This window comes from Eublepharis macularius, chromosome 5, assembly GCF_028583425.1.
Source record: "Eublepharis macularius isolate TG4126 chromosome 5, MPM_Emac_v1.0, whole genome shotgun sequence".
Taxonomy (NCBI): domain Eukaryota; kingdom Metazoa; phylum Chordata; class Lepidosauria; order Squamata; family Eublepharidae; genus Eublepharis; species Eublepharis macularius.
In genome coordinates, this window is record NC_072794.1 from 73,390,396 (window position 1) to 73,404,542 (window position 14,147).

Genomic DNA, 14,147 nt, shown 5'->3' on the forward strand with positions numbered 1-14,147 from the left:
TTGCCGGGAGCTTCCAAGTCTAAGAGCGGCTTGCAAAGGGGAAGGCAATAACTGGTTTGGAATTATAAAACTACAAAGATGGAAAATACTTGCTGAGTGAGTAAATAAAATAAAGTTCATAAAGTTAGGAAATACATTAAGGACATAAGTAAAGAATGGGAGCAGAAGAAAATACTTACAATGTAAAAACACAGGGACAAATTAGCTGAAAGTGAAAGAGACTGTGGAGAGGTTGAATACACGAAGCAGATGAATCAGACCGGAGAGGGAGCTTGGGGAAATCTCTCCTCTCCTTGGAGTGATTACTTAAAGACAAACAGCTAACTGGACTGAAGAGGGAAGAATGGGATGGATATCCCTCTTCCTTGGAGGGAGGGGAAAAGGGTGGGAAGAAAGGGGAGGAAGGGGCTGGGAAATCAAGCCAGTCTATTTATGTTCAACTGTTAAACAAGAAGAAAGTTGGTCCTATAAATTTCGTATAGTGTAAATTTTGTTCTTAGAAATCTCTCCCAATGTGTGTGATAATGTGAGGTGAGTACTGTTCAGTGTGATACAATTATAGCTTAAGGGTGATAGGAGGTTTTGACAAGGTAATTTAATAAGAAAAGATAAAATAAGGAGGGTATAATAGTTGTGTAGCACAAATCTAAAGGATTAACTGCAATAACATATATAGGTAGGATATTTTTAAAAAATGAGTAAAACCACAAAGCCAAATCCTTCTCCAGTGCAATCAAAATCTATAGGCATGATGTTGACACAGGAAGCTATAAAAGACCTTCAGCAAAGTTTACAACAGACATTTACATCAAGCATAGGACAGGTGCAAAACAGCATTACGCAGTTATCAGAACAAATTAAAGGGGAAAATGGATGAATTTCAGGAACAACTGAAAGAAAATAAGCAGGAAATAACCAATTTGACACGATCAATTGCTAAAGTAGATGAAAGAGTGGACATAGTAAATCAAAAAGTGGAAGAGTTCGAAAATAGACAGCTTCAGAAAAAGCTATAAGGAAAATGGAAATGGAAAGCGCAGCTTGCATGCTGAGGTTCCAGAATGTACCAGAGAATAAGGAGGAAATGACATACAGAGTGAGGCAATTGCCCCTATTTTGAAAATGGAAAACGAAGAATTTCAAAAAGAACTGGACATTGCTTATAGAGTGAACTCAAGCTTTACAAGGGAAAACAAGCTACCAAGAGAGGAACATGTGAAATTTTCAAAAAGAAAGATGAGAGAAATAATATAGAAGGAAATGAGAGATAAAACTTTAAATATAAAAGGAAATGAAGTAAAGATACTTAAGGAAGTGCCATGGAGTATGAGGCAAAAAAGAAGAGAATACTACTTTCTCTCCTCAGTACTGAGCCAAAATGAAATCAACTACAGATGGCTTACCTCAGAGGGTCTCCTTTTTACATATAATAGCCAGAGATTTAAAATTGATTCCATACATAAAGCAAGAGACCTTTTAGACATACAAGGGAGAAACCTTAAGAAGGGAAGAAAGGAGAAGAAAAAATCAAAGAATTTAGGAGAAGAAGAGATTTCACAAGAAACATCAAGAGAATCAGAATCAGAGGAAGGAATTAAATTATCTCCACTGAAAACAAGAGGACAGAAGAAAAAAAATGGTAATAAATCAGAATTGGTAAATGGATAAGAAGCAAAGGAAGATACTCTCTGTAAACATTAATGGATTAAATTTACCGCAGAAAAGGAAGAGAACGTATGCACAACTTAAGAAGTTAAAAGTAGACATAATTTGTTTGCAAGAGACACATATTAGAAAGAGTGACCAGAGATTGTTGGAATACAAAAGACTGGGGAAAACTTTTGTAGCTTCGGATCAAAGTAAGAAAAAGAGAGGTCTAGTAACATATCTTAAGGAAGAATATGGTCCAAAATTAGTATATGCATCAGAAGATGGAAGACTACTGTTAAGAGAGTTTCAGAAAGAGGGAAAGAAAATATTATTAATAAATCTGTATGCACCGAATGACCATCAAGAAGGCTTCTTCAGAACAACACAGCAAATAATAAGAAATTATGATTACCCTGAATACTGTTGGATGGGGGATTATAACGCAGTATTTGACAGAAAAATGGACAAAATTTCAAAATTAACAAAAAGAGTGTCAACACAACTGCCAAATTTTTTTACAAATGGCAGAAGAATATAACTTGGTGGACATTTGGAGAACAAAAAATCCAATAACAAGAGATTATACTTTCTATTCACAGAGATATGAATCATGGTCAAAAATAGATATGTGCCAGGCTTCTGCAACCCTGATGAAGGAGGTAATGGAGATAGATATATTACCAAGAACTTTTGCAGATCACAACCCACAATGACAGGATGTACAAAAAAGTATAACTGGAGATTGAATATATACCAGCTGAAAAATAAGAACTTTATGGAAGAAACAAAAAAAGAAATCAAAGTATTTTTTAAGCAGAATATACAACCAGAAATCGCCATAGCAACAGTGTGGGATACAAGCAAGGCCTTCTTTAAAGGACTAGCAATGAGGTTCGCTGCCCAGCAAAGGAAAGAGAAAACATGGAGACTCCAAGAATTGACAAAGACTATAAAGAAAAATGAAGAAGAATTAAAGAGAAACCCTACAATACAAGATTTGAAAACAAAAATAAAAATATTGCAGCACCAAATTAATGAATGCTTGATGGAGGAAATCACAAAAAAGATTAAATTTGCAAAACAAAATTGTTTTGAAAATGCAAACAAATCAGGGAGATGGTTAGCATAAAAATTAGGAAAGAATCTACGAAAAGAATAATAAATACATTAAAAGACAAGTAACAGAGAAATATGGAAGCATAAAAATAGGAAAGGGAACAAGATAGGGATGCCCTCTATCGCCACTCCTATTCATCTTGACATTGGAAGTGCTAAACAATGAAATTAGAAAGACGGAAGTAATAAAAGGAACAAAAATAAAAGCAGAAGAATACAAACTACAAGCATTTGCAGATGACTTGATATGCATTCTGGAAGAACCTATAGAAGCAATTGATCCTTTGATGGAGAAAATAAGATTTGGCGAAATGGCAGAAATGAAAGTTAATTACCAAAAAACAAAGATAATTATCAAGAATATGACAAATATACAAATCAAGAAGTTAATGGAGAAATCCACCTTTCAATGGGAAAAAAGTGAAGTACTTAGGAATCCACACAACCAACAGAGTTACCTGCTTAATGGAAGACAGTTATCAGACATTACTAAAAAAAAGTTAAGAAAGACCTGAATAAATGGAAAGACATGCATATATCTACCTTGGGCCGAATAGCCACAATTAAGATGAATATATTACCAAAATATGTTTCTATTTCAGACCATTCCAATTACAAGAAATCAATCATATTTTCAAGAACTAAATAAAATAATTTCAAAATTCATATGGCAAAGTAAAAGACCAAGAATAAGATTCAAAGTCCTACAGAACTCCAAAGAGAAAGCAGGCTGTGATTTACCTGATTGGGAGCTATACTATAAATGCAGGAAGTGCAAAGATAAAACAGGCACCTTTTTCCATATATGGTGGCTATGTAAAAAAATGAAGAAATATTGGAAAGGGATACATGAATTGTTCCATGAGGCGCTAGAAGTGAATATACCTTTCAGACCGGAAATGTTCCTACTAAATATAATGCCGGATGAGATAAATAGGGAAAATAGATATTTGACACTTCACATAATAACAGCAGCAAGAATAGTATATGCCAGACAGTGGAAAAATACAGATACATCAACAAAAGCAGAATTGATAGAGAAAATCTTAGAGATGGCAGAACTAGACACACTGACAGAATTAATAAAAGAAGAAAGTAGACATAATGGGAAACAAAAATGGATCCTGTTGTATAGATGGATTGAACGAAAATATAAAATAGGGACTTAGGTGCACGCTAGCAAAATACAATTAAATGAGGGGGTGGGGAGAAAAGTATTAGAACTAAAAGAAGGTAGACTTACAATGACAATAGCTTAGTGAAAGGTAATATAAATATGATGGAATTGTAGAGATGGAATGAATTGCATGGTATATAACATGTAACAAAAAAAATGTAAGATTTCGATTAATTCTGTTATCAGAGTGAACTGGAACTAAAACCAATAAAAATATATTACCAAAAAAACCCATGGTAATAATATGTTGTTTTTCGCCAATAAATTACTATACACATCTTTGCAGCTGTGAACAAATTCACTACAAACTCTAAAATCAATGCTATGAGCAATATCTTTCAAAGAGCATCATAGTGTTATTTTAGGGTCATATGGTATCACATATACCATTGTTTCATTAATCAACTTGAGTATCTTTTTTATTTACATTAACACCCATAATCAATTTTTTTTTTAGGTAGTAACAAGAGTTTTCTACAACTTCATTTGAAATGCTCAGTGCCATCATACTTTCGGTACAGAGCTTTATATGGCTAAAATGAGCAATGATATAAATCAAACCAGTGGTCCAAGAGAACTCGTGTGCCTGTAGCCAAGTTCATTTGTGACCATTTAGATGAAGAGCCACACATGAATCTGGCTCCGGGTTGCAAGCAGTATTAAATGTAAACAGCACAGCAGGAAAAAAATTAATCCGTTGGGAAATTGAGATGGCAGGAAAAAAAGTCATCTTTAACGATTGACCGTTCTTCAGTCCCTCTGACTAAGTCAAAGGAATGTTCAGATCTTCCTTATGAATATGACCTGCTAACGGATACACTTCTTATCTAGAATTTGGGACACTTTTGGCTGTTTTCTGCCTGTCTGGATCAAGCAATTTGATATTTCTCCCCTTTATATATCCCAGGCATAAGACTTCAAGCCCTTAAAAATAACTTGTAAGATTAGAGCACTTGCAAACTTTCTGTCGATTGTTCAAAGCCCATGGTCTACCACTTTCATATGCATTTTTAATGTGGAACTATGTTAAAAGAAATGTGAGGTACAGTGAAGCTCTCGTTCTCTTTCCATAACATGTAGTAAAACTTACCCCATCTTAATATTGTTGCTTTTGTTTTTGCTCCTAATTGTTCTCTGATGTGTGATAATTAAAACCATGTTAAAGGTATGCGGTGTTATGATGTCTTCTTGTTTGTCCTCAGCAAAACTCTCTTTTTGACTTGTTTTTGATGAATATGCTTGGCTTTTTCCTATAGGCTTAAGACAACTTGATTGCACTAAAAACTACTTGGAAACTATACCTCCTGAATTGGCAAGCATGGCATCCTTAGAACAACTTTATCTAAGGAGAAATAAATTGCATTACCTGCCCGAGCTTCCTTCCTGCAAATTGTTAAAGGTAAGGGTTGTTCATTGTAAGTAAATCTGATGCTTGTGTATGAAGTAACAGATGGCAGTATTGAAGGTGTTTAAAAACTTGTAGTTTATACCAAACAAAATATGAAGGAGGTGTTGAGATTAATTTTATTGTACTAGACTTAATAACTGTTTGCATTTATCCATCTAGGAGTTGCATGTTGGTGAAAATCAGATTGAAGTGTTAACTGCTGAACACATGAAGCATCTGAATTCCTTATGTGTATTGGAACTTAGAGACAATAAGCTGGAATCATTGCCTGATGAAATTACTTTGCTGCAGGGTTTAGAGCGGCTAGACCTATCCAATAATGATATTAGCAGGTAGGATTAATAACTGGCAAGGAGGCATTTTCAGTGGTTTTCACTGCTCTGGAGCAAGAAATCCAGATTTATACTATTCATGGGCTATTAAAAAGACAATACTTCCCCTTTTTTAAAAAAACTGAATATTATTCATGAGGTATTACTTGCTCTGACTCTTTCATTCTTGTTTGAAGATAAATTCTGAAAGGAACTTTATTTTTGCAGGCTTCCTTATAATCTAGGGAACTTGCCTCAGCTGAAATTCCTAGCTTTGGAAGGAAACCCTTTAAGAACAATTAGAAGGGATGTTCTACATGTAAGTACTTATGATTATTGTCTGAAATAATTTCTCAGCCTCTTGGTATCAGTAGATGTGACAGTTGACAAGTGTTTATGTGCATTTATTTTTTCCAATTTAGAAAGGAACACAAGAAATCCTGAAGTACCTCAGAAGTAAAATACAAGGTAAATGTCCTATCTGATGAATAGGAGGTTCCATTTAAGTCTATCCTTGGAACAGGTATAAAAACTTTTGATTGTGTATTAACCATTTCTCTTGCTGTGACTAGAAATGACATTCAGGCATCTGACGAAGAGAACTTGATTCTCGAAAGCTCATCCACATCTGTTTGCTTATATACCCTTTCCCTGTTGTCCACACAGTTCAAGGTAGTTTATTAATGTATATCAAAAGAAGCTAGTTGTCTCTAATTCTAAATAGACAAGTGTTTAGATCTATATTTATAGTAAAATGGGCTGTTGAATATTCATAAGAATTGGTGCTTAGATACTATTTTAATAATTTTGTAACTTCAAAAACTGAATTTAGGCAAATATGTGAATATTGCAATCATAATTATTTGATTATAGCCACAATTACGGATGCCACAGAGTTCATAGTGAGTATGTTTGACAGGTAAGTGTATTGGGATTGACAGTTGTGCTCACTCATGAGCCATGCTTTAGATCACTATGCCTTGCTACTTTCTTACCTGAGCGTGGTGGCAAACAGCTCTGCAGTAGTGGGAGGGAGGAGGAGCTTCATTTCTCTCTGCCTTTCGGTCATGTTTTAAGTCACAACGCACCATGCATGAAGACAGCCCATCACAGTAGTCTTGTAAATGATATATTCAGTTTTCAGGAAGTGCCAGAACTTCCGAAAAGTCAGTAATCACATGGAAGGATTTATCCAAGAATGGAACTGTTTTTGATTCACAGTCTCTTGTCATGTGTATGCTCCATCTGAAACACATTCCTTTATTATTTTACAGTAGAAAAGCATATTTTAAAGCATATTTTCAGTAACCAGGTTTGGGTGGATGACGAACAACTCTCACATGGCTATACAAGAACACACATCGATTGAACTACAGTCAACATACACAGATTAGCAACCATTGGTACTTAACAAATACAAAAAATTATGAAATAGTAAGACAACCTAAGAGATGGGCTGTGGTGTGGTAGAGCATCTTTTTGGCATGCAGAAGGTCTTAGGCTCAATCCCCAGCATCTCAAGTTAAAAAGGATCAGACAATAGATGAAGCAAAAAACCTCTGCCTGCAACCCTTGAGAACAGCTGCCAGTCTGAGTAGATAATACTTTTTTATATTTGGTGTTACACGAGTAACAACAGCAACAACAATTTATTGCATTATCAACAGACCTTTAAAATATAAACAACATAGCAATTATTATCATGTTGTTTAACAAAGTTATTACACCATCCTGGACAGCTTCTCAGTGGCTACATTTTAAAAATTGCCACTTTGTTGTGTACATTTTCCCCAGCAAGAAGAAGGGTAGCTAGCTGTTCTGCTGAGTGGCCTGGTACTGTAGTCAGAAGTGGATCAATGACATCATCCCTAGCATGCTTATAACAATTATAGCACCACACAAAATACAGCCACACAAATTCTTGCATCACAAGGTCATGAATTGTTGTTCAAAGAGACATAATTGTAATGGCCCTGAAGTATTGCTGATCGGAAAACATTACAATGTGCTAAATTAAAAGCTCTTCTATATTTTTGTCAGGCAGGTCAGCCTGCCTGCCATACCTATAAATGTATTGCTACTGGGGAGATGGGTAGTGGGTAGGGGTGTGATTCAGGTTATTGGAATCGCTTCAGTATGCTTCATAATTATTTGGAGCATACTGAAGTGAGGGGGGGAACTGTTACCAAGCCCCCCACCCCCCACTGGGCCCTCCTTCCCCCAACCTCATTTACCTATCCTGAAGGCAGGAGTCGGCTTCTCCACTGCCCACGCCACTTCCTCTGCCTTCACAGCGGCCAGCTGGGCGGCGGGGAAGGCTGGAGCAGGCACCTCTGCCGCAGCGATGGCCAGCAGGGTGGCAGGGAAGACCAGAACTGGTGCCTCCACTCCCATGCTGCCACTTCTGCCTCTACAGTGGCCAGCTGGGCAGCAAGGAAGGCTGGAGCAGGCACCTCTGCCACAGCGACGGCCAGCAGGGTGGCAGGGAAGGCCAGAACTGGTGCCTCCACCCCCATGCTGCTGCTTCTGCCTCCGCAGTGGCCAGCAGGGTGGTGGGGAAGGCCGCAGCTGGCGTCTCTGCCACCCGCACCACCTCTTCTGCCTCCACAGCAGCCAGCTGGGCGGTGGGGAAGGCCACAGCTGACACCACCACCGTGGGGAAGGCCGCAGCCACAGCCTCTGCCACTGCTGTCCCAGGTAAGTGGAGTAGTGTGGGAGGGAGCCCTTTAAATAGGCCCCGAACCAACCCAAAGTAACCCAAATTGCTTCGGAAAACTTTGATACGGTATTTCCGAATTGGCGCCATCATACTGGCCCTGATTTGGAAATACCAAAACTTTACGAATCGGGCTCAATTCGGGGGTTTGTTCCAAATCGTGAACCTGAAGCGCACACCCCTAGTAATGGGGTAGCTTCCTCCTTCACTGTATCTTGCTTTGCTTGGGCCAAGTGATGTTATCAGTGCAGCTGGAGCGGCGTGGGAACAGACCTTGGGAATTTCAGCTCTGCATCTCTTTCAGGACTTTCACGCCAACTTCAACTGACTCTTATTTGGACTGGGGGGAGGGGACTGGAGGTATGACCTCTCGGGGAAAACTTGACTTTGCCATTACAGTCAATTACTCTGTACTGTGCTCTACTAGTATGGATTCCTAATAAAGACCTTCAACTTACGGCTGTGTCTGATGAAGTGAAGAGTCTGAGAGAGTCCTCTAGCCAGGCTTGACAATTTTGGGCTAAGAGACCCGTGGTACAGAGCGGTAAGCTGCAGTACTGCAGCCCAAGCTGTGCTCACGACCTGAGTTCAACTCTGGTGGAAGCTGGGTTCAGGTAGCCGGCTCAAGGTTGACTCAGCCTTCCATCCTTCCAAGGTCGGTAAAATGAGTACCCAGTTTCCTGGTGGTAAAGTGTAGATGATTGGGGAAGGCAATGGCAAACTACCCCGTAACAAAAGTTTTGCCAAGAAAACATCGTGATGTGATGTCCCTCCATGGGTCAGTAATGACTCGGTGCTTGCACAGGAGACTACCTTCACCTTTTTATATTTTGGGATACTTAGATTTGTTAAAGAACTATGAAATTTAGGTCCAGGTGTAAAGGTGAATGAAGTTTGTGCCAGGGCGTGGATGCTCTGGTAGTTTATATCACAAAACCTTTGCATGACTAATTCCCTGTTTTTTTGCAGATTGTACGACAGTATGGTCGAGAGAGAGAATCTTGCACTGTTGATTTCTTTTTATTCTACTTTTTTCATTTACTGATAAATGCTTCACTCCATACTAAAGAGGCAAAACTACAGGATGGATCTCTGTGACAAAAAGTCATCAGGAAGTTTATGATTGCAACCTTTGCGATATCTGTTAATGAATGAAAACCGACCTTGAGGGTTACAACTGCAGTTGTTTTTACATTTAGGAAGTTCCAGAATACCTCTGATTAACCAATACTGATATAGGTTGGTCAGATTTGGTATAAGCCAGCTTCATGTGTTCATTTAACTCTATATTTTCTTTAAACAATTGGCGGCATGCCTCAGTGGTGAGGGAAGGAAGATGTCCACCTGATCACATAGGATGAGCAGCTTAACTGCTCATCAAAAATTGTCTGCCAGCTCATGACAGTCAAGCAGAATGTGGGCCAAGCCAGTAGGGGGTGCTCGACATCCCTAGTCTCTCAAAGTTCTGGATTGTGTATTTCATAAATCACTGTTCCCCCCACCACCCCAGCACTGCATGAGATGAGGGAAATTTTATAATTGTTTGTATCTGCTTTTGCAAAAAATAAATCAAAAGTTCACTAAAGTAGTTAAGCTTTTAGGAATGCCTCTGTTTCTTACTGAGATGTACCCATGCTTCCTTTCTCTCTTTCTACTTTTTACCATTAAATTGTGCTGAAGCAGTAGCAATTTGGGGCTGAGTAAGCTGCAGAAAAGGTGAACAGGAGGGAACTCAGTGGAATTTGGGAGAGGGAGCTCGTGGCGGGGAACAAGCACCTTAATTTTGCCATGAACATTTTCTGAAGGTCTGGTTTGGGATTTTTGAGATCCTGTGCACTCTGGTCTCAGTGGGGTGTTTCTGGATAGAGAGGTATAGGATGGTACTCCAAATGTGATACATTAAAGTTATTTAAAGTAAATGTGACGCACAGTCTGATTGTGGAATGAGATCTAAATAAATAATATAACTGTTTAGCTACACTTTATTATGTTTTACAATTTTGTAGGTCTGATATGTGTAAAATGATAAACATGTATAATTCTGTTTTCCTTAGATGATGATGAAATTAATTCAAATGGAGAACTGCCTGTGACAGCAATGACTCTGCCAGGTCACTCGAAGATCAACCTGCATGCTATTACTGCATTAAAAACATTATATTATAAGTAAGTACATTTTAAGCTTACATGCCTGTAAAACTGTAAAGGAAAACTAATCTTATTTTTCTGTTCCTGGCATAGATCAAACACAATCAGTCTCCTAGTCCTTATTAAGAGGAGGAACCATGTTACCGGAATTGGTGTCCTTGCGAGTAAGAGAATTTGTGGGGGGAAGATAGCTATGTGGGAGGCCAGTAACTACGGGATCTTGTTCACCAGTGTCTATGGGGTCCCATCCAAAATAGAAAATGAGGCTGATGCTTAAGTTCAAATAACAATATTTTATTAGAAGGGAAAAATGCATGCACATACACACAGAAATGCAGGGAAAAATGGTTACACACACAGAGAGTCCTAGGAAGCTAGCCAGAAGTTGGGATAGAGAGAGGAGAATAAGTATATCCACCTATCCTGAAGAGTAGTCCAGTCCACAGGAGAAGAGAGGAGCTTCAAATGTCCAGTATCCTTCACTGAGAGAGAGCAAGAGGTTTAGGGTAACCTCAAGGGAACAGTGCTTAGGATCTAGTACACATGCTTAATTTGAGTGCTTCCAAGGCACCCTTCTTATAGAGCAAAACGTGCCTTGAGTTGGGAGAGTCCACCCTGCTGTTGGAACAAAGGCTCCAGTGGTCAGTTCCTGGGAGTAACAAAAGGTTTGATTACCTTGATTGGTAGCTGCCGGGGTGTGTGAAAAAGAATGTAAAACCTGTTCCAGCTTTGCACAAAAGGGTAGTCGGTTAATGAAGCCCACCGGAGCTAAGTTGATTACTTTAGTTGGAGAATGTACCTTCCCAGGAGTGAATTATAAATACTTATGAGTGCCATTTGATTAGCTCCTTAATCAAGGACAGGAGATCTCATCATGGAAGGAGGGAAAGGAATGTGTAAAGTGGGATGACTCTGTGAGACCTTTGTTGCTCTGGATTCCTTTAGGTACTGGGGAGACTGTAAAACTAATCACTGCGAATCTCTCCACATTCATGCCTTGATCTCTTGGGCAGGACTCAGCAACTGTTCGCTGGGATTCCCCTGGCTGCAATCCAAACTGCCATTTTAAATCCAGGGGCCTTGTGATTTTTATATCACAGGTAGCCATATTATTATTATTAAAGATGGCGGACGCTGGGCTGACTGCTTACAGCCAAGGGAACACAGGCACTTCTTACATCTTCTCACTTCTCTTATCACAAATTGCCATTTGCTTAAAACTTTGATTGTTTTCATTTTAAGTGCTTTATAGTATGCATGCTTGAAAAGTTTGTCAAACTTTCTGGGTTTTGATACTGCAATGAAATATCGATTTGGTTTTTTTTACCAAAAGTTCAGAAATAGATTTACTTTGGATCTGAAGATGACAATCTTTCGAGGAATAGCTTTCTTAGGCACTAGTTGCAACTCTAATATGTGCCAGTTGCTGTCTGGTACTCTGGCTGAGATAGCTATTCTGTTTAGTAGCCATAGTTGCTAAGACTAGAAAATGAAATGTCACTCCTTTTTTTTCTAACTTTCTTTGTGGGCTATTGTGATGGAGTCTAAGCCTTAATCTATTTCATATTTAAGTATAAATGGGAAGTCACTCTTCAAAGGGTTTTATGAAAGTCCAACAGCTTTCCTGTTTGTTTTGGTGATACAAAGTGCTGTCAAGTAGCAGGCGACTATTGACGACCCTGTAGGGTTTTCAAGGCAAAATGTTTGTTTTACTTATCTACAAAATGTTTGTTCTGTTTCTCATCCAAAAATTTCAAAACAATTTACAAAAAGTAAAATATTAGTTGCTTTACAAAACTCAGTTAAAATATATACATCAGTATTACAGATTTTATAAAGAAAACTGGGGCACAAAATAGCCAAGAGCAAGGTCAGCAGAACTCATTATGACAAACAACCTTGATTATCAAAGGTTGTTCATTATTAATGGGTTGTTCTTCTGGATTGATTATAGAAAGCAATCTAAAATAGAAATGTTTTCACCAATTTACAGGAAGCTAAGAGAGAGAAAGAACATTCAGAACAAATAATCAATGAACAGCCAGGATAAGCAAGTTCCTTTGCATAACTGAAAATATGCAGCTTGCCATTATTGGTAATTGACGTGTTGATTAATAATCCATAAGGTTTCTGCAGCCCAGACACTGGTGATTGTTTCGCACTTGTTCAAGTGCACTGGAATTAAATCTGCACATGCTTTTCACTTAGATTACTGGCAACTGTTCACTTCTAACATTTCCTTTTCTGTAAAGCATCTCTAAGAAGTTCCTTAGTCCTATAAAAATATTTGTCTGCCTTTCCCCTCATATACTGGTTACTGTAGCATACCGCCTACTCCTCCACTATACCTTAACCAAAAGATTTACTTTTCTTTTCTAGAGTTCTGTTTTTTGTTCCTTTCTGATTTCATTTTGCTCAAGAGCCATAGGTGCAGACTTCTGATTTAGGGCCAAAGCTAGCACCTAAAGCGTTCTGGTAGAAAATCCAAGTAATAGGCAGAACCACATAGAGCATATTGCAAGTAGTTTATTCCATTCTTAAGGCATGAATGACTCACTACAGGGTCTTTGATTTCCAGCAGAGGATTCAGCTGGCAGATCTGAATTTCCTACTATGTTTTATCAAAGAAGGAACTGTCTAGTAAATTATACTTATCAGTAAACATTTTCTGTGCTAATTTTTTAATTTTTTTTTTTTAGTGAGAAACAAGCAACTATAATTCCAGATGATGTATTTAATGCAGTAGGAAACAATCCAGTAACCACTGTGGACTTCAGCAAGAATCGTCTGACTGAAATTCCAGGAAGGTACTAGATTTAATGCAGTCAAATGTTTTAGGCACGAGTCTTGTGACGAAATCTATCATTTTCAGTTGTATTTATATTTACTTCAAAGGATATAATTTAAGATATATTGATGTTGACAGACTTTTTAAGTAGTTATGTAGGCGTACTAGAAGATGATGAAAATAGATTGCTTTAAAAATGTTTTCCAGGTATGTTTGGTAACAAAGTAGATTCCCCTCTCCAGTACTATACGTTGGATAAAATACAACCAAATATACTCATACAAGTAGGACATGCTAAAGGACTTGCGGAGGGCATTTCTCCCCTCCCATTATTTCCTCTTTCCCTTCCCTGAAAGCTGCCATAGCCTCTTCCTTTTCCCTGTTTTTTCTGTCCTTCCCACCCATCAGCCAGCCTACCTTGTAGTTCCCTCCTCAGCTATATTTATTTATTTACTTCATTTATACTCCACCTTTCTCCCAAGTGCAGAACCAAAGCAGCTTACATCATTCTCCTCTCCTCCATTTTATCTTGGTGGGAGTTATTCTATACTAAAAGCTATTCTTTGGTGGTCTTTTAGTATTAGGCTATTAGTTAGTTTGCATGAGATATTAAGCAACGAAAGTTGGTTTGTAAACAACATGGCTGGTATTATGCGCAACCTTAAAAACCCAATGAACTGGGGTACAGGATAACAATATATATGTTATGTTTCACTCTAAGTTTCCTGAGTTTTGATTAAATTAACAGCAGCGGTCCAATTTTGTGAAGGCTCTTCACAATGCTTGTTTGCTGACTTGTGGTGGATGAGATTAAATTTTAGCATTGAAGTGTG

The 14,147-nt window shown here is 38.1% G+C and overlaps 1 protein-coding gene across 2 annotated transcripts in view; it reads left to right on the top strand.

Moving 5' to 3' along the window:
- LRRC40 (leucine rich repeat containing 40) overlaps nucleotides 1–14,147 on the top strand; it is a 33,593-nt gene that overhangs the window by 12,229 nt on the left and 7,217 nt on the right. For both annotated transcript variants that reach the window (XM_054981130.1, XM_054981131.1), the window contains exons 6-11: nucleotides 5,200–5,342; nucleotides 5,511–5,683; nucleotides 5,891–5,981; nucleotides 6,085–6,130; nucleotides 10,433–10,544; nucleotides 13,226–13,333. In XM_054981130.1, the coding sequence (XP_054837105.1) occupies nucleotides 5,200–5,342; nucleotides 5,511–5,683; nucleotides 5,891–5,981; nucleotides 6,085–6,130; nucleotides 10,433–10,544; nucleotides 13,226–13,333 (673 nt within the window). The remainder of the gene's footprint in view (nucleotides 1–5,199; nucleotides 5,343–5,510; nucleotides 5,684–5,890; nucleotides 5,982–6,084; nucleotides 6,131–10,432; nucleotides 10,545–13,225; nucleotides 13,334–14,147) is intronic.